General features: G+C 35.0%; 4 protein-coding genes across 4 annotated transcripts; 1 reads left to right on the top strand and 3 right to left on the bottom strand.

Moving 5' to 3' along the window:
• Window positions 1-12619: 12619 nt before the first annotated feature.
• LOC146133664 (F-box only protein 9-like) lies at window positions 12620-14819 on the top strand. Its single transcript, XM_083396518.1, has 2 exons — window positions 12620-13558; window positions 13995-14819. The coding sequence occupies exons 1-2, from the start codon at window positions 12810-12812 to the stop codon at window positions 14467-14469; spliced, it is 1224 nt and encodes a 407-aa protein (XP_083252644.1). The 5' UTR covers window positions 12620-12809; the 3' UTR covers window positions 14470-14819.
• Window positions 14820-15011: 192 nt separating this feature from the next.
• On the bottom strand, window positions 15012-19431 carry LOC146133663 (3-keto-steroid reductase/17-beta-hydroxysteroid dehydrogenase 7-like). The gene is made up of 8 exons (XM_083397318.1): window positions 19337-19431; window positions 18954-19166; window positions 18751-18843; window positions 17621-17735; window positions 17353-17468; window positions 17127-17213; window positions 16350-16443; window positions 15012-15860 (listed from the first exon to the last, which is right to left on the bottom strand). The coding sequence occupies exons 1-8, from the start codon at window positions 19378-19380 to the stop codon at window positions 15615-15617; spliced, it is 1008 nt and encodes a 335-aa protein (XP_083253444.1). The 5' UTR covers window positions 19381-19431; the 3' UTR covers window positions 15012-15614.
• A 1213-nt stretch (window positions 19432-20644) lies between these two features.
• LOC146133662 (cytochrome c oxidase assembly protein COX16 homolog, mitochondrial-like) lies at window positions 20645-20986 on the bottom strand. The gene has a single exon (XM_083397820.1). It carries the CDS (start codon window positions 20984-20986, stop codon window positions 20645-20647), a length of 342 nt encoding a protein of 113 aa, XP_083253946.1.
• A 1406-nt stretch (window positions 20987-22392) lies between these two features.
• Window positions 22393-25595, bottom strand: LOC146133661 (large ribosomal subunit protein eL28-like). The gene is made up of 3 exons (XM_083396519.1): window positions 25437-25595; window positions 24370-24458; window positions 22393-22602 (listed from the first exon to the last, which is right to left on the bottom strand). Exons 1-3 carry the CDS (start codon window positions 25550-25552, stop codon window positions 22424-22426), a joined length of 384 nt encoding a protein of 127 aa, XP_083252645.1. The 5' UTR covers window positions 25553-25595; the 3' UTR covers window positions 22393-22423.
• Between the last annotated feature and the right edge of the window lie 858 nt (window positions 25596-26453).

The raw sequence follows: 26453 nt of genomic DNA, 5'->3' as shown, positions 1-26453 counted from the left end.
CTCTTGCGTGTTGTGCCAAAAGTTAATATTTAATACTAAGTATACCTTTCTAGCGTTTATAAGTCACACGGCGCAACATGGCTTAGTATACATAGTGCTTTGGGCTCAAATTTAAACGATTTAATAAAGTGTAGTATTTTGAAGGGTGCATAAAACAACTCACACAGTTTGCCGACCACTTTTGTGCCTTTTTGTAAAGTCAATTTCTGGTATTTTCAGTTGGTTTCAAATCACATTACTGTTTAATTCGTATTTGTTTTAACACTGGTAGATATTTAAGAAGTAAACTCACAAAATTGTGCTCCTACGTACGAAGAAAGCATCAGAACAACGAGAAATTTCATGGTGCATCAAACAAAATATCAGGTCAGATATAAAGCCTGTATTTTTTTCCAATAATTTTCTGAAATAGAAAGAATACCATAAAATATAGTAAATCATGTCCATGTTTATCGTCCTATATCGTGCGTCTAAGCTCAACTCTTGAAGATATTCAACAACTTTATCACAATACCAAAATGCTAAGTATAAAACAAATTCTTTTTTATCAGGCATTTCACATATCTTCGACTTTTTTTACAAAAAGTGTAGATGGCGTACAGTTTTTTAGCAAAGAAATAAACGCCTATATAACAGAATTAAAAAACCTACGAAAGCATTCCAGATTTACAGGTAACTATAGTCTCGTTGGAGCTAAATCAGATTTAAAAACCATTCGCCTAGACGCCTCTGTCGAACGATCGACGACGCTCCACCGACTTCCTGAAATGCCGCAGTAAGATTGCAAATTGAAGCGAATAATCATCGAGCGGAAATGAACAGAAGGCAGCAGGGTTCGAAATTATGTAGCTTTTCCTTTAGGCCAGTGGTCCTTAACCCTTTTCCTTGTTGCACCCCTTTTAAATCACCAACCGATTCTTGCATCTGCTTCTAGAATTGCTTAAACAACAAGACCATTATAAATTTATTTTTGTACAAGAAACTGATAACACAACAGCATAATAATGTGAGTTAGTTTTAGGCTACATTTAATTGAGCAAATAAATAAATTACAGAATTACATTTTCTGTGTCTGATTCAGCATCCCACACCCCAATTGGAACAGTTCTTGTACCCATTGGGGGTGCACCCCTGGTTAAGAAACCTTCAAAAAGGGAGGTAATTTTAGGAAAGGGAGATAATTTTGTTTGCAAGATATTTTGTTTTGTAAAAAGTTTTTAAAAATGCGATTCTCGTTCGATGGTGACATGTTGGCTTTTCATCGGATCCCCGTCTTTTCCGAAAAGCTGTGCAAAATTGTTTCGGGGCTTATAATTACCTGCTTTCCAAGCGCTACAAATTTCCATACAGTTTTAATTTTTTGTTTTTATTGTAATTAGCATGATCTGGTTTGCATCCAAACTGCTTTTGTTTTAACAAATAAAACGATAATGCATCTTGATCGCCTAATGCGACGCCCTACAAGCATTTTTCCGTGCATAGGTTTTGCACATTGACTAGCAAGCTGCAATATTAACAAACCCGCTTGGCGCTTACGCATCGTTAGAACGGAAGTAATTTAACGTGAAACATTAAGCTGCACGAATACCTCTGCACATTGTCATTGTAATCCGATCAGGTGTCGTGCTTTGAAAAGCATTACAGGCATTTGTGGCCACAGTCTAAGCATTTCGACATAAATCTTCAACAAGGTTATTCGGGGTAGCCTACATTTTGAATTAGAAATTTGTTCCATGGGCAGCTCGACTCGATGACCGAACGGTCCTTTCGCTGTCCTTGAGTTATTCTTTATGTTATTTTGTTTTTCAATGTTTGTAAAAATCCACAAAATAAACTAAATCTGAATCTAAATCTATATCAAAACTCTACTGTTGCGAACTTGCGTTCATATATTTGTCTATTTGATTGTTTGTTAAAAAATGCTAAAATAATTTCGACTTGGATACGCAGAAAACTATTGTGCAGTACAGAGTGGTCCGCTAGGGCTCGGCCATACCAGCTTTGTTACTGTATGGATAGGTAGCCCATATTTGATTGATCTATCCCAAGGTAATGTTTAATGAGCTGCCTAAAAAACATTACAGGATTTAGTTAAACCAATGCTTAAAACCAAGGCATTGTACAGGTATTGGGTAAACTTGTGGCCTAGTTTTGAAACAAATCTCTTGCAAGACCTTACTATAGGACTTGCAAACAAGTGATGCACGCTTTAACCTCACAAAAATGATTTCCGAAGTTGAAATGGAACTCGTAAAACACTAAAGGCAAAAACATTTCAAGAATACAACGATTTTCTTGGTATTATTGTTGCTTTAATATCGTTCAAAAATATCTGTGTTCTGTTCCTGGACTATTTAAATGTAAAAGTATTTCGGATTCCTATATTTTAAAAACCTTTTTATTACAAGCCCCTAAAACTTCTACTTTTGCTACCAGAGGTTTAACCAATATGAGTCGTAGGATTTTCAAACTCCTAAGACCTTTCTTAAAAACTGCGGTCACCCAAACCAAAACCTTAGAAAACCCTGCTGACACCATAAACAAAAAGGCAAAAATGTTAAGCTTCTGCCGATGCGCAGTTTAACTTTAGCCCTACCTCCAAGTGGCTGCACCATCTCCCTTTGGAAGAATGGTTGTCCTGAGTACTGGGCTCGAACATTACTGACACCGCAGGAATTCCCGACCTACTTTTTGGTCAATGGGAAGAATACGACACTACACCTTTACATTTATTTTACATTTACTTTCTTTTATAGTTAGAAAACAACAACACCATATGCTATATTCCACCTTTACAAGTTGCATCCAGTCCTGAAGTTGACTCCATTGTCTCTGCACACGAACGTGGAGGGGACCCGGTTGAGAACGATATGGTCCCTGAACGAATATTCACAGTTCTTGGGGGTTCCAAGACCGACCGATCCTGGCAAACAAATTTTATTTTTATTCGAGTTACTGAAGATGCCGTTTATTTTGGGTCCTGAGAGAATTTTGGTTAATAAATGGTTAACTAATTTACAAGAAAAACTGTTTTTTCATTCAGTTTAATATTGTTTAATTTTTAATCGATACGATTTGACGAATAGAAGAGGCTGTTTGAGTCGAAATATGTTTTCTTTTGAACAAAGTCTGACCCTACGAACTATGGTTGACAAATAGTTAATTATTTAATTTTTCTATTTAAATAAAAAAATTAGTTATTTTTGATTCATTCGAATTGTTGTCCTGAAAATGCCGTTAAAGCTAAATATAATTTTTATTTAACAGAAGTCCGATTCTGTATCTTACTTTACTTAAACAAAAAGTTTTTCGAGCTGAACCGATTAAAAACAAACGCTATAGGAGAATAAAGACGCATTAATCTAAACGAAGAGAGCTCGATTCCAAATTGATGAAAAACAAACGTTTTTATATATGTTTCATCTTTAGCTCGTTTAAGGTTAACCCTGGTGGCGTAATATTTGTAGCAGCAATGTAGAAAATGCGTGAAAAAAAGCTCTAAATTCTATATTAAATTATGCGTAGCGAATGCACCAACAAACGAAAGTATAATCTTAAGGTGTTAAATTTTTACTTGCATTGTAGCTTTGGATTCGAAAGAGCCACGCCCAACATAGGCGGTTCGACAGACTCGTTCAAACATCGAGGAAACTACACAAAACAAAAAAAAAAGATATAAAAAAGAAAAAAAAAACAGAAAAAAAAAGAAACTCACATAAAGAGAAACGAAAGACCCACAAATCCAAAAACCAAAAAGTAATACAAAAACAATTTTTTTATTCGTGGCGCTCTCACTCTTACTTTTCGTTGTAACTAACTGTTTGGAATTTCGCTGTAATTTCTTTTCCTTAAACTAAGTTAACTAAAAAAATATATAATTCCACTCAGTGCATGAAATAATAAGTTTCATTTAAGAAAGCAAAGAAAAAATTCTGCAATCCAAACTAGCCGAAGATATGCAAAAGATGAAAAAAAAGCCAATAGTCCAAAGAAAGAAGACCAAACCCCCACAAACCCAGAAATAAACTATAACATTGGCAATAAAGCACTGATTTATCGTAGAGTTGTAGCGTTTCTTCGCATTCATGTTTATTCCAGTATACTTGTTCTCGACATAGAACTCACCTTGCATTATTGCTTACGTGAAAAGTTGAAACTTCAGTGCTAATTTATTTTAACCAATCTTAATTGTCAAAATGTAATTATAATAACAATATTTTTAAATCGACATTTTAACGAGAACCAACCAACAAACTAAAGTTTAAACGCAGATTACTTGACAACGAAAACTAATTTTTATTTGTATCATAGCCAATGAGGCGCGAATATTGTCAATTGAAAAAAAAAAAAAAAAAAAAAGTCAATTGAAACGTTAAAAATAAGTTATTATACGACCCATTAATTAATAACGAAAAGGATGCTATTAGTAGACTTCAAAAAGTGAAATTAAAAGAATGTGTTTTAACTTTTTAGTCAACTAACTTCATTTACTTCAAACAGTAAAAGTGCCTTCTGCAAAAATATAAATGCGGAAAACAATAGAAACGAAATAAACAACTTTGAATTCTCACTGTCTGGTTCTCTTACTGAGAAACTAAGCTCTTCGTCTCCAACCAACAAACGAAAGTTTAATAGAGGATTACTTAAAACAAAATTTAAGGTTTTGTAATGTCTTCTTGAAGATCTGCCGAGTGTTGCTTGACGTTTATGCTAAATCGTCGAGCCTTAGAACTTGGGTTAGAAGTGCTCGTCCGATCTAGCAGGTTAGGTAACTTAGAGGTTGGATGGCACTTACGAGCGATATTATTCACCACTTGGAGGAAGGCTACTCATAAGGGGGGTAGGATAAGTGTGACCAAAGGTTAGTTGTGGAAAAGAAAGAAAGGTTCGTTGGTGTTTACATCAGAACGTGAAGCAATCCACAACGGTTGTTTTTTTTCAAAATCCAGCTTCATTTTCTGGTCGAAGTCAGTCATTTTTTGGTAGACCCCAATACTACAAACATCGTGTCTACTAATAACAACTCAACAAAAAAAACTCTATACTAAACAAAGTTAGAAAACTACAATGGTCGAAAAAAATTGAACTTAAATTAAAAAATATATAAATGAACATAAAAAAAAAAAACAATTTATATTAACAAATTCTTTTTAGCGAGCTGATATATTGTCAGATTGCCCAAACGCACTTGGAGTAACTGCAAATTAACATTTATTCATTCTGAAGTCATTTTTTCAAAAACAGTAGCGTTTGTGGATTCTGAAGATTGGTGGTTAACAGGCTTCTGGTGAATATACTGGTGAATATACAGAGTTCATCTGCAGTTGGATTTAAAAAAAAACAATTTCTTGAAACAAACGGACTTGTAAATAACAGGTCAGAACTATTACAAGTAGGTTTAAGGTACGGGATTTGTCTGTTTGATATAACGCTTGACTATTTAGTATAGCGCAATTCACATCATTAGTATTATCTACTATAGCAATTAGGCTAAATCGGCAAAATTGGCGAATTTCGACGCTCACATACCAGCGATTTTTTTCAATTTTTTTTCGACCTGCTCTGATTTGGCTGAAATTTTCACAAAAGATGCGTTAGTACAATATAAATCCAATGGTGACATTCATATAGTTCAAAACTTTATAATTCGCAAGAAAATGGACATTTTTTGTAAAAAATATCCGAAAAAAACAGGATTTTTGGCATTTTTCAAAAATCGACCTTCTCCAATTCGGGTGAAACTTGGTCTGTAGATGCGCCTTGGGCGTAGAAACAACATGGTAAAGTTTCAACCCCCTAGCACTTAAAATAAAGCTAAAAACCGACTTTAAAGTTTTTTCGTTTTTTTTTCATTTTTATCAATTTTTGAAAAAATCCCGGGGGATTTCCCCGGGGGAATTCCCGGGTAATTATTTTTAATACTTATCAGCGGTTAATTTCATTCAGAATTCATTACTTATGACAATGTCAGATTTCCTACGCGTAGTTCACACAGCCAAACTTCAAGCAACTAAGCTACAAGTATCAGACCGCTAAACTTGAAGCAACGAAGCAACAAGTAGCAGTAAGAACTTATCACAGTTACTAAATACAATCCCAACTCCCAGCCAGTGAAGCTCTCCTAACGGGAGCAATTTGCTGCGCCCAAAAAGCCACAAGTCGGGTGTAATTAGCTGATTATAATGTTAATGCTAATAGTTAAATTAAATTTATAAACTCTGTGATAAAACTTTCGTTTGTTGGTCGAAAGTGTAACAATAATACATTAAAATAATCTCTGTTTAAATTTTTTTTCAATGCGTTTGTAAATTGCGATTGATTTAAAGTAAACCATCTGACAAATTCAGGCCAAGATAGTTACAAACAAATCTGAACATTCAGTTACTTCAAGTTTGTTGCAAATCAGATTTTTTTAAACTAACTAAGTACGTAAAATATAAATTAAGTTTATTTTATTAGTTTTTCTCCACTATTGCTGAACTTAACTGACATAAAATAAAGAAAGAAGACCAAACCCCCACAAACCCAGAAAGAAACCATAACATAGCCAATAAAGCACTGATTTATCGTGGAATTGTGGCGTTCACATTTTTGTTTTTTACCAATATAATTGTTCTCGACATTAAAACTAACAAAAAAAAACTAAAAAAAACAAACTTTGCGTTGTCGCTTACGTGAAAATTCGAAACTTCAGTGCTAATTTATTTCAACCAATCTATTGTCAAAATGTAATTATTATAATAATATTTTTAAATCGACATTTTAACGAGAACCCACCAACAAACTAAAGTTTAAACGCAGATTACTTGACGACGAAAACTTGAATTTTTATTCTCATCCTCAGACGAGATCGCAGCTGGTGAGGTTTTCGTTTAATTTTTCTAATTTAATGTAATTCATTTCTTTTCTTACCAACAAAAAAAAGATGAGGTTTGTCCGAAAGGCGGTTATTGTTAGTTGAAACAAAAAAGGAAAGCTGAAAATAAGTTATAATACGACACATTAATCAATAACGAAACGAAAGTTATACGACTCATTACATTGTACACTTCAAAACATAAAATTAAAAGAATGTGTTTTAACATTTTAGTCAACTTACTTCATTTACTTCAAACTGTGAAAGCGGCTTCTGCAAAAATATAAATGCGAAAAACAACAGAAACGAAATAAACAACTTTGAATTCGCACTGCCTGTTTCTCTTTCTGAAACACTAACCTCATCGTGGAAAACCAACAAACGAAAGTTTAATCGAGGATTACTTAAAACGAAATTTAAGGTTTGGAAATGTCTTCTTAAAGATCTGCCGAGTGTTGCTTGACGTTTATGCTAAATCGTCGAGCCTTAGGTTAGAAGTGCTGGTCCGATCTAGCAGGTTAGGTAACTTAGAGGTTGGATGGCACTTCTTGCGAGCGATATTATAGCACTTGGAAGGCTAATACTCATAAGGTAAGTGTGATCAAAGTTGTTTGCGTTTTGTTGTTGTGAAAAAGAAAGGTTCGTATTTCGCGCAACCGTGGACAGAGAAAACGTTTTTTTTTTTTCAAAATCCAGCTTCTTTTTCTGGATGTTTGTACCCCCCACTCTTTTGTTAGCAGACCCCAATACTGCACAAACATCGTGTCTACTAATAACAACTCGACAAAAAAAAACTCTACTAAAAAACTACGATGGTCGAAAAAAATTGAACTTAAATTAAAAAATATATAATAAATATAAAAAAAACAAAAATTTTATATTAACAAATTCTTTTTAGCGAGCTGATATATTGTCAGATTGCCCAAACGCATTTGGAGCAACTGCAAATTATCATTTATTCATTCTGAAGTCTTTTTTTCAAAAACAGTAGCGTTTGTGGATTCTGAAGATTGTTGGTTAACAGGCTTCTGGTGAATATACACAGTTAATCTGCAGTTGGATTTAAAAAAAATCAATTTCTTGAAACAAACGGACTTGTAAATAATAGGTCAGAACTATTACAAATAGGTTAAGGTACGAAATTTGTATAACGCTTGACTATTTAGTAGAGCGCAATTCACATCATTAGTATTATCTATTATAGCAATTAGGCTAAATCGGCAAAATTGGCGAATTTCGACGCTCATATACCAGCGATTTTTTTCAATTTTTTCTCGACCAGCACCGATTTGGCTGAAATTTTCACAAAAGATGCGTTAGGACAATATAAATCCAATGGTGACATTCATATAGTTCAAAACTTTATAATTCGCGAGAAAATGGGCATTTTTTGTAAAAAATATCCAAAAAAACGCGATTTTTGGCATTTTTCAAAACTTCTTTCTCCGATTCGGGTGAAACTTGGCCTGTAGATGCGCCTTGGGCGTAGAAACAACATGGTAAAGTTTCAACCCCCTAGCACTTAAAATAAAGCTAAAAATCGACTTTAAAGTTTTTTCGTTTTTTTTTCATTTTTCGAATTTTTGAAAAAAAATCCCGGGGGATTTCCCCGTGGGGAATTCCCGGGTAATCACTTTTAATACTTAACAGCGGTTAATTTCATTCAGTATTTTTTATGTATTCTGATAATGTCAGATTTCCTACGCGTAGTTAACAGCCAAACTTTAAGCAACTAAGCAGCAAGCAGCAGAAAGTTTCAGACCGCTAAACTTGAAGCAACTAAGCAACAAATAGCAGTAAGCACTTAAAAAAGTCACTAAATACACTACCACCCAGTGAAGCTCTCGTAACGGGAGCAGTTTTGCTGCGTCCAAAATCCACAAGTAGGGTGTAATTAGCTGGTTGCAATGTAAATGCTAATTGTTAAATTAAACTTATAAACGCTGTGTGAAAACTTTCGTTTGTTGGTCGAAAGTGTAACAATAATACATTCAAGTATTATTTTTTTCAATGCGTTTGTAAATTGCGATTGATTTAAAGTAAACCATCAGACAAATTCAGACCAAGACAGATTGTTTTTAAACTAAGTACGTAAAATATGTTTTTTTTAGTTTTTTCCCACAATTGCTAAACTTAACTGACATAATGTAAGTAAAAATAAGCGTTTTGGTGCGATTCTTCCCATTGGCCAAGAAGAGGCCGGAAGTATTAGAACAAGGTTTGTGGTGATCTGTGCCCAGTTCTCTTGACAACCTGTCTCCAGTGGGGAGCAGGTGCCGCCACGGAGTAGTACCTGAATTCGCATGGCAGAAGGTATATTTTTAAATGGTGTATGTTGTTTATTCGCATCATAATAAATGAAAACGAATATGGGCGAAATAAACGTATGTGTGAGGGGGTGGGTCTGATAAATGAGTCTTCATTTATATAATTGCCAAGATGAATCGACCACACTCCTACAAGATTTGAGATGGCCTGTCTTCGTGAGGCCATTCAGGTCCAATTCTTTCCTTTAGTTCAGATACATGAACAGTCAATTTTTGCTGTCTTCAGTCAAAGCTGTAAAAGCCTCTATCTCTCTTTCTCTCTCTCTCTCTCTCTCTCTCTCTCTCTCAACTTATCTCCTACAAGGAAGTTAGAATCTGTCCATATTAGTACACGAAAAGCGGCTTCTAACTGTAAACACAATTTCAATCATTGTTTTGAGATGCGGCTAATGTGCCAATTCTCAACGCGGCGATTTTTAAGGTCATACTTTTTAGTACAATATAAGGAAAGGATATGCGTCACGATATAACATTTATCATGTGTGAAACAGCCGAATGCTTTGTTCTCATAATGACAGCGAGTGTTTGGTAAAAGGCGTAAAAAAAAGTGACAAATCATAAAATATTTGATAAATATACAACAGGATGTTTTTGGTAAGGATGCGTTATGACAATTTTGATAATTAGACAAGAAATAATAAAGGGGCGCACGTTTTTGTTGTTCGTTAATTACTTAAATCGATTAATTAAACATCTAAAAATGGCCACTGCCACCACATGTGAAAGAAACGCAAATAAACTAAATGAAACCAACAATAATAAGCAAATTAGGCACAAGGTAACGGGTTTATGAACCAATTTGCAAGAACCGCACCCACTCCAGACTACCTTTGTCAACCCGACAGAGGCTGCCTGTTATGGGAATCTCGCAGAAGGGGCGCACAAACGGTAAATCAGGTTCCAGCCGTCGCAGGCAATTGGCGCATCGACACCAGGGCACAGGAGTAGCCTTGTGTTTGAGATCGTAGGTCCAGTAGTAAGTAAGTATAACAGGTAAATGTTGCGACCTTTTGTTTGTGGTGGTGGTAAGTATGTTTAAGTAAGTATTGTAAGTATTTGGATTAAAATAATTTCCGATTTTAATGACATTATTTGTGAAAATCAAATGTAAATCTAGTTGAAATATGTTTTGCTCATAATTCGGTATTGCATGTTATATGGTAGTGAGGTAAAGACTAAGCAAAATTAATTGTAGAATCTTTTTGCACTCAAAATAATTTATCTATTTGTATTTTTACAGCTTCAAAACAAAAATCCCATTCTCAGAGACTGTGAAAAACCGGCACTTGACGCATAATTGCTTATCTTCAAGAACACTTTCAAGCTTCTTTAAATAATGTTTCAATCTAGTTCACAAACGTCATATAAATGAAGCTTCTAGCAATGCTTTCCTGCGTTCTATGATGGGTGAAACTTTATTACATGGTTTTGCCTCTTTACATCACAATTCAAATACGGCGAGGTATTTGGGAAATGATCAACAAATATGTTTAACATAAATTATGTAGATAATGCCTATACGGCCATGTTGTTAAACTTGGGCCAGGTGACATGTTTCAAAAGCAGATAGAATCATTTTCTTAAAATGGTTTAACGCATATGGTTTGCTATACTTTTGTCAACTTTTACTCGGTAAATTTTTACCATGGCTTTGTCCGAGCAATCACGGTTAAAACCGGCTTTAAATCTGTTGTTTCGAGCAATATGCAAAACTCTTTTATGTGCCTAATACGCCACCTTTTAAAAAGAATATTTGGCCAATTTAAACTAAATAACGGCATTTATTTTTCTATGAGGCCACGTTATGACGTAGGTTTGTAACATCGTCGCTAAAAATGCATACAACTTTTAGAATTTTGCGTGCTGCGGCCCTTGTACAATTTTTGTTTAGGCCTGGTGTTGATATGCTTGATTGGAGTAACATGCGAAACAGGTGCTAACAGTGACGTGCAAAATTTGCGGCGGTAAAATATGTTGTGTTGTAAGAGCAATAAGTTTTTATAGTAAGGAAGGCCTTTTCTAAAAAGCAAGTCGCACGCGCGGTTTATTTTATTTCCCCATTGACAATAAAACACGCAGCATGGTGCCAAGTCGCTTCGCGAGTTTAACAAAGCAATCGAATATGGACGAATTCTGTATTAAAGTTTTTCAACCGCTAGATGGGAGTCGATAGCTACAGCGAACTATAACGATGACGTCACATTATTGGTTTTTGTCCCCATCGGCCTGAAACATACCAAGCAAACCATAGCAAACCAAAAAAGCACCCGATCCGTAAGAAATTAGTGCAGTTCTAAGCAAAAAGGTCTACGACAATTAGTGCATTCAAAGAATCAAAAAGTCCGACTTTTAGACCTTAAAAAAATACGAGGAAAAACAAGATGTGTCCCGAAAATAAATTTTCTCTCATATGATAACCTTAAAAACACAATTATGGCTAGAATTGGCTGAGCACTGACCTACGATCTAGAATCCTACCACAAGAAAACACCAACCGACACCATAACTCACCCAAAATGTACCTATCAGATCGATGACACGATCTTTGCTGCGTGACGTAATATTGCAAACATTTAAAGCCCGTTTACACTACAGCTGCACTGAGCTGCGCTGGGCGTGAAATTGTTTTTACTACAGCTACGCTGGGCCAAGCTGGGCGTGAAAATCGCTCCAAACGTTGCGTTTTTCTATAGCTGCACTGGGCTTGAGTTTAGCAAAGCGTGAAAATCGCTCCAAAGCGTAACTTGAAGCTAGCTGCAGCTTGCAGCTGCTACACGGGGCTTGAGTTTAGCAAAGCTTGAAGCGCTCGCCACAATAGAATTTAAATGTAAATTACGCTTTGCTCAGCTCAGTGCAGCTGTAGTGTAAACGGACCTTTGCTGTGACATATTTTAGCGTGAGTGACTAAATGAGTGCAATGGGTGCGTGTCGTGTTACCTGTTAATACGTTGCAGCTATGAGCAATACAGTCCAATATACTCTAGTTCAGTGCAAACTTCGTATAATTACGTCAAAACAGAAGAACAGCTTAAACTAAAGCACAGCGCGACCTGTTACAGTATGTAAAATCAACTTACTAGGTTAATAAAAAGCTATATTCAGTAAATGTAGTTTTGCAAAATTTGAAGCAAGCTGGTTAAATTCCAAACTATCCACTAGTTATAACTTATGACGCTACAAATTCGATGCAAGGCAGCAAGTGTAGGAGTTTTAATAGTAAAAATAATTTGGCGCTCCTTCACTTTTGCACGTATAAACTATATGCAAAGGATGTTTCATTAATACTTGACCCACCCTAACCCAAACGCTAACCCGTACCATGCATTCATTATGTACCCTGACCCTATTCATAGTTGGTTAAACCTACTAGACATTAAAGGTGATTTATGTTAGCAGTTCTAAATTTAAATCTTACTTTTTTTTAAACTAGATTCTTTTAGATATTGATTAGACTATGAAGCTGGTGACAAATATTGAAATCCTTGACATCACTCAAATGGAAAGTTCTGTGGTTTCATTCAAAGTTGTTTGGAGGTTTTCCGACCGTGATCTCTACGTATTATAAGGGTTTCAGTAAGGATACAAAAAAACGAGGCCGTCACAGCTAAAACATAAAGCTAATAAGTATGGCAAACAACTTTGCAGAGTTTGAGGAAGACGGTACTTTTGAAGTCGAAGCTGAACTGGAGAACTTTCGCCAAACGTGGCGAAATGAAGTTGCAGGTCGCCAATCTCCGAATGCGGACAGCACAAGCTGCGAAGAAAACATTGAAATGGAAAACACACAAAAAGCGCGGAAACTGTTCCAGGAGGGAATTGAGCATGAGAAACTCGGCCATCTTCCCGATGCAGTGAAGTGCTACCGCTCAGCCATTCACCTTGACCCAGATATAGAGCAGCATCTTACAGAAGTGGCGGATTATTCTGAGGCTCCTATAAATACAGAGGAAAATCCATCTGAAGATGAAGACCTTTTGAGCCGATTTACCTCCCTTTCAATAAAATCCGATGCGCCAGAAGAAGCGTCAACAAGTGTGATCACAACCGGTTTAAACATCCTTGATCTTCCAGATGACATGCTGAACCTGATCTTTCGCTGGGTGGCATCGTCTGATCTCGATCTAAAGTCCGTAGAAGCCTTGTCTCACGTTTGTCGAAAGTTCTACGTCATTTCCAAGGATCAATCCCTCTGGCAAGCCGCCTGTCTCAAAGTATGGGGACAGTATGCCAACCGAAAGCTTTACAAATCGTGGCGACAAATGTACATCAAACGGCCCCAAGTACGTCTGGATGGAGTTTATATCAGCAAGGCCACATACTTTCGCCCAGGAGAACAGATGAGCTGCATACCATTTCAGTGTGTGGAATATTTCAGGTACTCATTCTTGTATGTGAAATCTGATTTTTTTAATAAGGAAAAAAGGTTTTAAACTAGGTTAATTAAGAGTGCATTTGAGTGAAGTACTCTAGCTAATTTTACATATTTCGCTTGAGGGTTAACATACAACTTTAGCATTCCAGTTTTCATAACACAGCATTATATTTAAAATATTATCACTCAATATACCAGAATGCTGGTGACTTAAAATACAGGGAGCATATATATAGGTAAATGCTGATTTGTAAACTTCTATCCGGTAGTAATGTGTTTTTGTCCATTTTTAGGAAATCAAGCACTTAACGCGTAAACATGGCAAGGTTTATATTCGTAAGGCGGTAATAGCATTAAACTTTAATGACAAATTTGGGCTTAAAATGCTTGTCACCAGACAACATTCTGCAAGCCTCTTATCACTCCACTTGTTGCACAGATACATGAGATTCTTCAGCAATGGCCAGATGCTCTTCTACACAACTGCAGAAGAGCCACTTCAGGTTGCATCAAAGTTAACCTGGGAAAATGCATCACAGTATAAATTTCGAGTGGGACGATACCAGCTGACCACAAACAGCCAGGAGAAGTCAAGCTTTGCGACTGTTACTGCCGTTCTGACAGAAAAACCTGAAAACGTACCGAGTACTGCCAGTCTTGGAAAGCAAAGGCGGCGCCGGGCTCAAGACATCAATTACACACCCACTGAAACAAAGTACTACTTGAGTCTTGAGGTCTCGTCCTCTCCGAGAAAAAGGTTCAACCGTTTGTCGTGGTTGAGTTATTCGTGCTGCAGCCTTTTTGCTGGCAGTGATAGAAAGGTAGAATCAAAATTCAATCTGGGCGAGCAATTTCCTCCACTCTATTTCAGCAAAGTTAAATCTTTTAACACATATTCGCATCAGCCACTGTAATTGTTACAGTGAAAAGAAATCACATTTGAAAAAATATTGATAAACAGATATCTCCATTTAATGGTGTTTTGATATTCTATTGTGTTATGTTAAATACTGTAGAGAAGACATTGTAAGTCTGGTCTCTTTGACTATTTTTATCTGCTAATTTGAATCAATGTATGTATGTATGTATGTATGTATGTAATCCAAAATTATATATCCCTATAGTTATGATAAAACAGTATATCTTTGCAGATTTTGTGTTTGTTTGGTGTGGGCAGTCAAAACAATGGTGTAAATTTATGTAAAAACCAGTAAATTATTAGTCTGTGGTGATGATTTCTGTATATACAAGGAGTTTGTTTATCCACTGCGCTTTTATGCAATTTATAAATTTTGTTTTAGAACAATATGTCATCCTTATTTTAACAGCTGCAAGTGAGTCTTGTATTCTGAATCAGGTTATATGAGAATTCAGTTCAGCAAAATGTAAACAGTTTTTTTTTTAATTCAATTTGCACTTTTATTAAGTCTTGCAACAAAATTTGACAAATAAAACATATGAGTGGTAGGTTATAACAAACAGAATGTCAATAAAAACATGTATAATTTACAGTTAAGCACATAAAAAATATTTGGACTTTGTTAAAAACCAGACAAGACTTCAATTAAAATAAATTAATTAAAAAAAATCACTTTATTTATTTTTATAAAAGTACAAGCAAGTAGCACAGTGCCATAATGTCTGCCATGTTCTATGGCAGTTTTTGACAAATAAAGTCTAGCAACCGACATGGCGAAAATAGCATAACAGTCATCAGCATATACAAAGCCCAAATACACGCCTCTTTTATATTGCACTTTGTTTGTTACATTCGGGAAATGACCACACAACAGGTATTATGTGGGTGCTAGTTCCTGCTAAAAAATTACCAGATAATCACATTATATTTCCAAATACATAACCAAGCAACAATCTCAATAACGAAGCTGGTTATAGTTTGTGATAATGATGAATGCTTTAAGGTGTGTCAATGCAGTTGTTTAACACAAAAAAAACAACGTTTAATGAGGTAGAAGGTACCTAAAACAACAGGTAGCTTTTTGAATTTCTGCACATTTAGCCAATTTAAAACAATATAGTTTAACCAGGAGTTTATTTGCTAAATTAGACCTCTATTTTTAACCAAATCTGTTGCAGTTTTTTCTAAAAGGTCAAAGACCATTGCCGATTCTTTCCATGTAATATCCATCATATCTTCTTGGACGTAGACAGAGTTAATGACAGTTGTTCTGCTGCAGTATTTCGCATTGGGTTTTAAACTTCGGGGGTCACTGTTTAGAAGCCACTTCATTGACGAGCAAGCATTTTGAGGGGTGATCGTCAGTTCGGGCAGAGCAAATCGCAACTGAAAATAAAACAAACAAAAATCAAAGGCATAAATTCACTTGTTTTGCCTCTATTTGTCACTTACTAACTTTGGTACAATATTTTTATTCATAGGGTCGAGAAAACAACTTTATCAATTATTTCATCTTAGTTGTTACATTAAACCTATAATAGGCACGTCCTAAACATGTTTTTTATTCCAATACTGATACTGCTTACTTTGAATAAAAAGTATGACAATCCTATTCAATACTAAATAACTTTATTAACGTCTAACATGACACATATGATATGTTCAAGTTCTTTGGCCAAAATTTGCTTTGGGTTAAGAAGTCAAGTTACTTGATTTCAAAATTTTCTTTTCAAGATAAAATGTGTAAACCATGGATGAATCTGATTGCACGTATGAATTTGGTATATGATAAGCACAGATACCGCTTTAGAATCAGACGTATACCATTGCCAACAATCTAGTGTTATTTGACATTCCTATGGTGTATATACTCACCAAAAACATAACAGGCATGAGCAAATACCAAAGAAAAACAGGAAGAATATCAAAAGTAATGTTGGTGAGAACTGTTCCAGGGTCAGCAAGATGACTGCAAATAAACAAAAGAAATCAACTTATATTATCAATGGCAGCATGAATTCTTGTTGTGAATTCTGCCACGGAACTTGATTATCAGAATTTATTCAATGCGTTCTAAACCAGTGGTTTCCAAACTTTTTTGGCTCGCGGCACACTAAAATATTGTTAACTATTTAGCTGGACACACCTTTAAACGAGCAACAATAGAGTAATCTTACAATCGCTCCTAACACACAACAAACTGTATGTAAATGTCTCAAAATTATTAATTTGTAATGAATAGTGCGTATTAAAAGTCTAAAATGTTTGCATGTGTATGCCTATTGGTAATACAAATGCCCTTTTTTCCTAAATTACAAAGAGTTTCGCAGCACACTTGACAATCTCTTGAGGCACACTAGTGTGCCACGGCATACAGTTTAGGAATCACTGTTCTAAACGGTTAAAAAATGAAGAAATCGCCCCTATAATTTACTGAAAAAAGTAGTTTTTATAATGCTTACATTGTTTCGGAAAAGTAGGTTGTTGCGTCAAGACTTTGTTTAAAATGTTAAATATTTTATATACCATTGGTGAATTTCACCTTGGATTTATTTTAACACTAAACAATGATAAACTCTAATCAAAACATAACTAAACCAATTAGTAATGACAGAAAATTTTCACCACAAGTTAATGAAAAACTGGAGTTACCTGTAAATATGTTTGTCATTCAATCGTCTGTTCAGCTCCATACTTGTGGCATTCAAAATATATTTTGAACTAGAGTATGGCTCAACCCTTTAAAAGAGAAAATTGAATAAAACAACTTAACAAATAAAAAAAATGATGCACAAACATGTTTTACTAATTTTTATAAATATAATATGTGATAGTTGACATTTAAATCTGCAAATTTGCTAGTTTTCTCTCTAATTACCCGTTTGCACAAGTAACATCCAATGGATTAAATCCCTTTCTTGAAGCATTAGTGGATGTTGTCCAAATTATTTTGGAATTTTCTGCCTTTGCAAGAAGTTCTTCTAAATCTTGAACCTTAATTTTAAGAACAAAATATAAAATGTCAAAAAACACTCAACATTGAAACTAAAATGAATGTCTTATCAGACATATTTTTTTAAATAATTTTTTTGAAAACTAACCAGATATTAAATAAAAAACAGCCTGCAAAACAGTTTTTTACTTACAAGAATATAATGTCCAAGTATGTTGGTTGCAAAAATAGATTTAATTCCCTCATCGGTGTTAAGATTCATGGTTGTAAACATTTTGTTTCCAGTTCGCAGCGCTTCAATAAATTCCCTTAAACAGTGATGAAAAACTTTGGAACTAAAGTTGTTCATTACTATTTAATTAAAGAAGAATGCTATTCACCCAGACACCCAGAGTAGTCCAAATTGACCTGGTATATAATCACTATTGGGTGCAAGCGTGAAAAAGTGATCCAGTTAGGCTCCTCCTGAGTCTATTTACCCGGCTAACAACTAATTTAAATCGACTCAAATCAATAGATATAATCATGTATTAGAGCACGCTTAAAAAGAGTGATACGGTCAAATAGCCACTTCCATTTCAAATGAATTCTGTTTTCTTTTCCATTATATTACTCACACTATGCAAGAATTATCAACATTTTTAGTTTGGTCTTTTTTTACTTTTAGAACATTTTTAGTTTTATATTTAATTAACAAAATCAAAAAAAAATATCAGCATTCAGCAATAGAGCTATTTCTAGACATTGATGTACAACAGGGATCAGCAACCTATGGCCCACGGGCCGGATTCGGCCCGCTGATGTAATTCATCCGGCCCGCCGCCTCTTTGACAATTTAGACACAAGTCCGTTTAACATACTTTTTGACTATTTTAACTATGTAAATGCAAAAATTTTTCCGCGCTCCGCGCAACATCATTCTACGTCCAGTTTGTTTACGTTTTAATGTTGTCTTTTCACCTAGATCAGCGCTTCTTTACCGTTGCACCGTGGAAGGCAGCCAAGTGCGTCACGGAAAATGTATTCAAAATATTGTAACAAATTTTTTTTGAAATGCCGCTATACCAAAAATATCGTGCTCACTTCGCTCACCAGGAGTGCCAACACTGAGCTACATTAACTGTAAATGTTAGCGCGCTACAGCCTTCTTAAATGTTGTTACGATCCGAAGTCCGGCTGATTCACAGTTGTTTTAACGTGAAAATAACACATTTCTTAGTTATCATTTTGTACGGCCCGCAGAGATCTTTCTGAGTTTGGTTTTAGCCCGCGACTAGAAAAAGGTTGCTGACCCCTGATGTACAGCATAATATAAATAATTACCATGAAAAGAAATGACCTTTGATATATCCCCAGTTCAGACTTGCAACTGGCATTATACCAGCATTAAGAAACATGCAATCTATGTGAGGAAATCTGTCAAAGCAAAATAATTTGGTTACTTTTATAACATTTTTAAAAACATATTGATAAAATATTAAATTAACTATTGGAACATAAAATTCATCAATTTTCATTCTACTTACAAGTTTAACATCTTTTTGCAAGCGTCTTTGACAGATTTAACCAGACTGACGTCCATTTGAACAAGAGTAACTTCAACTAACGGTTGATTGACAGCAAGCCAAGATTTTAACTTTTCCCCCTTTTTCTTGTTTCTGCAAGTGACGATATAATGCAGCCTACATTTTTTGGACAGTTCATCGAACTTTGATTTAATCAATGCTTCACCAATTCCACTGCAATACAAATTAATTAGTTGAAAAAAGTGCTAACAAAATTGGTAACTACAAAAATTTACATATCTTCTAAATTTCGGAAATAGATCTATTCATATATATTATATAAAGTAATATATTTAAATCAGTTTAAATATATATTGATGAGTTTTAAGTATATGTTGTTTTACCTTGTGGCACCAGTGAAAAGTATGTACATCTTTGGCAAATCCATTGTGTTTAGAAAATTCAGGTCATTTTTTAGGAAAAAAAAATTAAGAAGGTACACTCTAAACAAGAAGAAATAATAAACCATAGTGAGTTGTACTGAACGAGATAGGCATGTAACAATTCCAAAACAGGTAAATCAATTAGCCCACATTTTTTAAATAAAAGTTCATGCTGTTAAACAAAACTACTATTTTTCTCTTTGTTCAAGTGGAAAAGATCTTTGCTAAAAAGTAGGACAGACTCCTTTAATGTGCAAACAGAAAAACATCAACATATTTCATCTACATATTATTGACAAATTAAGCTTACAGCAGATATAGTGATGACAGGATTTTTGGATGCTGGTCTAGAATTCCACCACGTTTTCGTCCAGATGTTTATATTGCCAACATAATTTGTGTTAGTGTGCAAGTTAGGTTAGGGTGCGAGTTAGCGTTTGGGTTCCGGGTGGGTCAAGTTTTATTATTATATTTATTGTCCCATATATTTATATGTTTTTTGTAACTTCATTTTAGACAACTCGTTATGATCGTATAAAAAAAGTGTTGAATCCTAGACCAGGGCCAATGTTTGGAATATGAAAGGACTTGCAGTCGAGCACCTTAACCAGCCAAAGTTAAGTTTACATTATATTTAAACCAGGTACACGTAAGTTGTAATGTTAAGTGTTTAGAAGCTACTTACATCCCTAACATTATTACATGCTTGGCAAATAATCTTGCCATATACACACTTGTACCCCTGTCAGCATTTCATGGCCTTTAACGCCGAGATGTTGGGTGTGCAACACCAAATTTTGAGCTGTGCAGGTGTGCAATCAAGGTTTTATGCACACCTTGTGTTTGGGAATTACGGTGCTGGTCTAGAATCCTACCACAGTGTTTATACAAATATAAATCAATGCACAATATTTGGGTAAGGGTGCTGGTTAGCATTTGGGTGTGGGTGGGTCAAGTATTATTATATTTATATTTAATAATAATACCTGACCTACCCAAACGCTAACCCACACCCTAACCCGAATAATAAGGTGCATTGTGGTAGGATTATAGACCAGCGCCGAAATTACTAATTCAAGTGTGCACACAAATAAAAAAAATCTCAGGTGTGCATCTGCTACAGAATGCAGACCGACTGTGGGATTGTACCGATCAACTTGCACTAAAATACAAGTCCACACATAAAGTCTCTCCAAGTCAGACGGCACTCTGCCGTTGCAAAAGCACTGCGTTTTTTTCGTTTCCAGTGCAAAGCTTGAACCAAAAAAGTCAAGACTTAAATCGATCCCGTCTCTGTTCCTCTTGCATTGTCTTCGAGTTTTCGTCAGGCCTCGGTCCCCTAACGTTGAACCATTCGTCCAAATTCTCTTTTTCCACCGTTTCCACGTAGATTTCCTCCAGAGATTGCCGCGGTTTTCGATTCAAGCCCCATTCCTTGATGTTTTCGTCTATTTTGTCAGCGTTGCCGCGAATCTTTTTATAGTCGTAACGGACCCGTGCGAATTCGGTTAGACCAACCCAACTTAAAAAAATGAAGGTGAGGAATGAACTGCCGTACCTTACGTGAGGGTTGGCGATAAACTTGTTTATTCTGCTACGAAATTCATCCATGATTCAGGCAGTATTTGGTCGTACTTTGAACTAAATTCTGGCTTTATTGGTTACCGGTAAAGGTTAAAGTTCAAAGATAGTAAACAAACCGTAAACACGTGATATTTCGTTTTAGCACTGGTACCCTACCATAAATTTAAATATTTCAAAGACGTTACAATGAAAGTAATAATTTTAGTTTACTGTTTTTCTCTATGAACGTACGCACCGGTCATTAATTGCTTATCAGTCTCATTTTGATCTGTATCACTTCAGTGCTTTACAGCTGAGGTCAACCGGGGTAGAAATAATCATGGAGTCGAACCGTTTGACTTTTCCGGTTCAGGTTCGGTTCGGGTTCAAGGATTTTTTCGGAATCCGGTTCGGTTTCGGTTCGCAGGAATTTAAAAGTTCCGGTTCCGCTCCGGTTCGACCATCGCTATTTCAAAACCGGGTCATAAAGTTCCGGTTCAGATACAATATAATTTGCGTTAAATCTCAAAATGTGGGTCGATAAATGTAGGGAATAATCTTTGAATTGTTAAGTCATTTAATCTAGGTTACGTGACTATTTAAAAAACAGCAACTCAATATTGAAATATCTAAAAAATAAAAAATCAACGATTTTTTCATTCAATATTCATATTTGCTTCATAAAATTTCGAGCATGGCGTAACTTGACTCTGTAAAATGGAATTTGTGACGTCATGCAGGAGCGAACCGCTTTTATTTACAGGTTCGGGTTCGGTTAAGGTTCAGGTACTTTCAAATTATTCGGTTCAGTTCCGGCTCCTTAAAACTTATAAAAACCGGTTCAGGTTCGGTTACGGCTCGGAAAAAATTGACCCCAAACCGGTTCATAAAGTTCCGGTTCGACTCCCTGGGTAGAATTCCCGCCTAAAAAGTTTTTTGGGGAAATTTGTAAATTCACCAAAGAGGCACGTTTTAGTTGGAGTGAAATTTTCATGCAAGCTATGAGCAGAGTCCAACTAACAGACTTTTTCGAAACAAAACTGTACCCTTCCTTATTATTATTAAGTGAGAATGCGCTTCGTGTGCTCGGTTATTTACTACCACAGCATAATTATATTGTTTTCACCAGAATATAACTCAGGAAATAAGACTACGAATAATTTGGTATTAAAATAACGTCTAAAAATGAAGAGTATATGTTATCAAATCGTATTGACAATTTACGGGAGCTGTTTTTTTAGGGGTATTGACTTTCGAATAGCAGCTCAAAGGGATCCACGAGATAAAAAGGGTAGAGAATCACTTTAGCTTAATTAATTATCTGTTTTTTCCACAAAATCTTTCATATTTGAACTAGCCTGCTTCTCCCTTCAGTATATAGTAGGCTGCTACACGTTGTATACAGTATCCTCATGGTTCAACAGTCTTACGATATACAAACACGAACGGTTGGACAACAAATACGCAGTCAATTTTTATTGTTGCTTATTTAGCAGCGGCAATTTTTTGACTGCGAAGGATGGCGCTTGCACGTCGAATGGCGGCCATCTTAAGGTCCTTCCTGTATCGATTCTTGCGGATAGTCTTGCTGATCGAGCTGAGGGTTCGGCGCGCACCACGGTTCAAGGTCACCTTGTTCAGGGACTTTCCTGGTTTTCTTCCGGCTAAAACAAGTCAAGATTGTTTTAGACTTAAATCCCAATCAAGTTATATCTAAAGTTACTCAAATTGAAGTTTTTCAAATAATAACAAGTGTACAGGTCAACTAAGTATGTCAAGTCATTGAATTAATAAACTTGTCTTTGAGCAATAACTCTAATAAAAATAAAAAAAATTCAACATATTTCCAACAAATTGAAATAAAAACCCAAATAAAAATTACTAAATAAAATATTCAATTTAAACCCGAGTCAGGGGTCATCAAACTTTTCATCTAAGTGCTGGATAACTGTAAGGCCTGTATTTTTTCAAACTTTATTACCTTAATTATTGTCATACAAAGGAAATATAAATACCTATGCAATTAGCCAATAACAACTGTAGTGGCTTGCACTCAAAGAGGTTAATATTATAAAGGTTATGATATCTTTCGCCTTACTAAATCATCATACAGTTTAAAGTTCCATTAACATTGGTTTTAAATTGCATTCAACAACGTTTTAACTGTTCTTTATCTTTAGTAATAAAATATACTGCATGTCGAATTAATTGACCCGGTGGCGGTGGGCTGTGTTTGGCCTGTAGTCCATAGTTTTCCTGTCTTAAGTCAAAGTCCAGTCAATTGTCGAATAGACTTTTTAGGGAAACGACTTGGGTCAAGTCAAGTCTATACAAACAGTGACTTGAGTGAAAATTACAACCAATGACTCTTATAGCAGGGTTTTTCACATAAGAACCTCTTCTCCTTGGGGGATGACTAGGCCGTTTTCAGCAGCATGAACTTTATTTTTATAAAACTAGTTCGTTTGGTAAGTTTAAAGTCCAAGAAAGATTTGCACTACAACAAATTATTAAAAAAAATCAACTTCTAAAATACTTTTAATGTAACTTGGGTTTAAATAGAATAGAAATGAAATACCTTTTAAGTTAATAACATACATGTGACAGTTTTAGAAATTCGCCAGCGTTTAAATTTAGTAAAATTTTGACAAACTTAGCATGGCTCTTACTTTTATTCCAGTATACCGAAAGCCATTGCAGACTCTAACCGAATCTGTCGATCAATAATGCAAGCAGGGCAGACTAGAAAAACAACTAGCCTGCAGTGAGGTTCGAACTCACGTCCTCCGGTCAAGCCGGGACCGTCGCTCTACCAACTGAGCCATGCACGCTCAGAAGGGAACGAGTCGAGAAACAACCATACATATGTAAGCCGTAATCGTTGGTCAAAAAGCAGCTTCAGAAGGGCTAGATTTCAGTTGTAAACACACATGTGTGTTCATGTTTCATTATTTTATGCTAGTAGTAATAAAATAAAACAAATTACTAGCTCTTTACTATTTTAAATGTTGCTTAGTAAATATTGATTGGAAAGGTTTGGTAATTTTGGTTCCAAAAAGATGTTTTGAGGCTGAGCAACTGATGTCCCGGATTAAAAACTTATTTGCTATAAATCAACTTAACAAAGATCGATTTTATGTTGCAATTGACGTAAAAGAAGTGCTTACAAAAAATGACAAAATTAGGCAAGGCTTTCACACAGCATGGTGATTTTACAATAATACATATTACTTTTTGACCAATTTTCTGGTATATGTTGCAGACAAAGAATTTAAAGCCTTACAAATTTTGGCGTAAATCTTCGGTAGTCCCATTCCAAGTTGTGGAATGCAGACATGATTTACAATGCAATAATTACCGCACTGTGATTGTATCACTTTCACAGTACAATTTTGTAAATTATAAGTTAAGCTTTGAATATTTCAACTTACTTTTTGATTTCTTGGTTATGAGGACGACACCCTTTCCATTCTCAGCTGGTTCAACTCCAACAGTTTTTTGGTGAATTAAACCATTGAATCTAGGGAAATAAGTGAGAGTTTAACAGAAAAATCGTCTTTAGATTGCTAAAACTTTTTTTTGGACAACAAAACCATAAAACAAGATACAAGTAAAAAGTATGATTGTCTCCCTAAGAAAAATGTTCTAAACACTGTTTACACTATTTTATTTTTTACTTTCATAACATCTGCAATTATGCTATAAAACAGAGGTGGGGAAATTTTCACCCTGTGAGCATTTAAAATTCAGTTGTTTTAGACTTTGAATTGCAAAAAGTGGAAAAATGTGTTGTGTATTATTGTGCAATTCAAAAAGGCAATCTGTTAAAAAGATTACAACATAGAATATTTAAAAACATGGTCACCAATAATATGTGCGGCAACAGTTCATAAATAAATGATAGGTTATATGGGGTTTTAACAAACGGTCAAAACCATAGTAATGGCCATTTTTTAGGTTTGGTTTCAAAAAGTCAGAGTGGAACGTTACATCACAGTTAGGAAACCAGGTTAACAAATCATTTAATAAAAAAAATGGCGCTCGTCTAGAATCCTACCACAACGAACATTATTTGGGTTAGGGTGCCGGTTAGCGTTTGGGTTTGGGTGAGTCCAGTAATAGTGTTAAACAATATTACTTGACCTACCCACACCCAAACACTAACCGACACCCTAACCCACATATTATGCATTGCTTAATAATCATTTCAACGTTGTGGTAGGATTCTAGACCAGCGCCAAAAAAATATATAACTCATCTGCTAAATGAGTCGCCAAAAAATATCAGAGTCGCGCATGAAACTACAGACAAGCAATTGTTTAATTCTTTGTAAAGGTTGATGCTGTCATAATTTGTAAAAAATCTAATAATCTAGCTAATTATTTCAGCATTGGTTTGTCGAACGACTGCAACAACAAATTAATTTTTTTATTAAATTCAGCTCCTGCGAAAAATTAAAAACAGAAATTTAAACACTAAAATATATAAAATGGCAAACCTGAAGCTGTTTTTGTTCTTAAGGTTGTTCGGTTCCCTGGTGAATTGCTTCTTGTTTCTTTTCATGAGGAAACAAGAATTGTTGCGAACAATCATCCATTGCAGATCAGCAGACATCTTGGCACTTGGTGATCTGAAAAAGCAAGTTGTACAGTCAGATAAAACTATAGATTTTAAAGTATTAAATGACTTCACCAGGTTAATAAAAACTATAACATTATCTGTAAAATTTTCTTGCTTGTTAACATGTTTCTCTGTAAAACTTTGAATTAAATGCTAATTTTCAACAAAATTTCAAACTGCATATTTTGGCGCTGTTCTACAGAACCCTACCACATTTTTGTCCGGAGGTTTATATTTCTAACATTGTTTGGGTTGCGAGTGTTTTGGTTTCGGCAAGTCAAGTATTATTATAATATTCCTTTCTTACAATTTTAATTTTGACAACTGATTAGTTGTAGGATTCTAACCCAGCGCCCAAAAATGTGATAAGATTTTAGACCAGTGTCGCAACTTTGCACACAGAACTCCTTAGCCACGTAACCCAAGCAATGTTTAAAAAGTTTACAACACAATTTCACATATTTAAATGCTTTTTTACCTTAAAAATCGCTAAAATATTTACAATAATTTTTTTTTACACGCACGCTTACCGAAATTTTAGGCAAAAGAGCGTTTCAATTAATCCTATCTATTACGACCTTTCTAAAGATTTTTTTTGCGCATATAGAGAAAGATAATTTATTAAATTTCCGAAATACGAGTAGCTTTATCTAAAAGTAAAGTGTGTGGCAAAAGCTCATTACTAAAATTTCTAAAAAAATTAAAAAGCAATGGTTTATTTAATAAATATTCATTTTATTATAAAATTTCAAACATGGTATAACTCGACTCTGCAAAACAAACTTGTGACGTCATGCTGGAGTGAACCGCTTTTTTGATAGTTTCGAGGTTAAGGTTCAGGTATTTTAAAATATTCGGTTCAGTTTCGGTTTGGCTCTTTTTAAATTAAAGAGGT

Source organism: Ascidiella aspersa, chromosome 9, assembly GCF_963924565.1.
Source record: "Ascidiella aspersa chromosome 9, kaAscAspe10.2, whole genome shotgun sequence".
Classification (NCBI taxonomy): Eukaryota; Metazoa; Chordata; class Ascidiacea; order Phlebobranchia; family Ascidiidae; genus Ascidiella; species Ascidiella aspersa.
Note: the sequence above shows the minus strand (reverse complement) of the source record. Positions and strands in the feature narration are given on the sequence as shown.

Bases quoted from the DNA above. Each gene is read 5' to 3' on its own strand.
- LOC146133661 (XM_083396519.1), bottom strand. From the start codon at position 25,552: ATGTCTGCTGATCTGCAATGGATGATTGTTCGCAACAATTCTTGTTTC. The intron at 24,459-25,436 runs GTTTGCCATTTT...TTATTTCCCTAG, and splicing joins AAGAACAAAAACAGCTTCAG to ATTCAATGGTTTAATTCACC. The intron at 22,603-24,369 runs GTAAGTTGAAAT...GACTTGTTTTAG, and splicing joins CATAACCAAGAAATCAAAAA to CCGGAAGAAAACCAGGAAAG.
- LOC146133664 (XM_083396518.1), top strand. From the start codon at position 12,810: ATGGCAAACAACTTTGCAGAGTTTGAGGAAGACGGTACTTTTGAAGTC. The intron at 13,559-13,994 runs GTACTCATTCTT...CTTGTTGCACAG, and splicing joins CAGTGTGTGGAATATTTCAG to ATACATGAGATTCTTCAGCA.
- LOC146133663 (XM_083397318.1), bottom strand. From the start codon at position 19,380: ATGGATTTGCCAAAGATGTACATACTTTTCACTGGTGCCACAAG. The intron at 17,214-17,352 runs GTAATTAGAGAG...TCTCTTTTAAAG, and splicing joins GATGTTACTTGTGCAAACGG to GGTTGAGCCATACTCTAGTT. The intron at 15,861-16,349 runs GTGAGTATATAC...TTTTATTTTCAG, and splicing joins TCATGCCTGTTATGTTTTTG to TTGCGATTTGCTCTGCCCGA.
- LOC146133662 (XM_083397820.1), bottom strand. From the start codon at position 20,986: ATGGATGAATTTCGTAGCAGAATAAACAAGTTTATCGCCAACCCTCAC.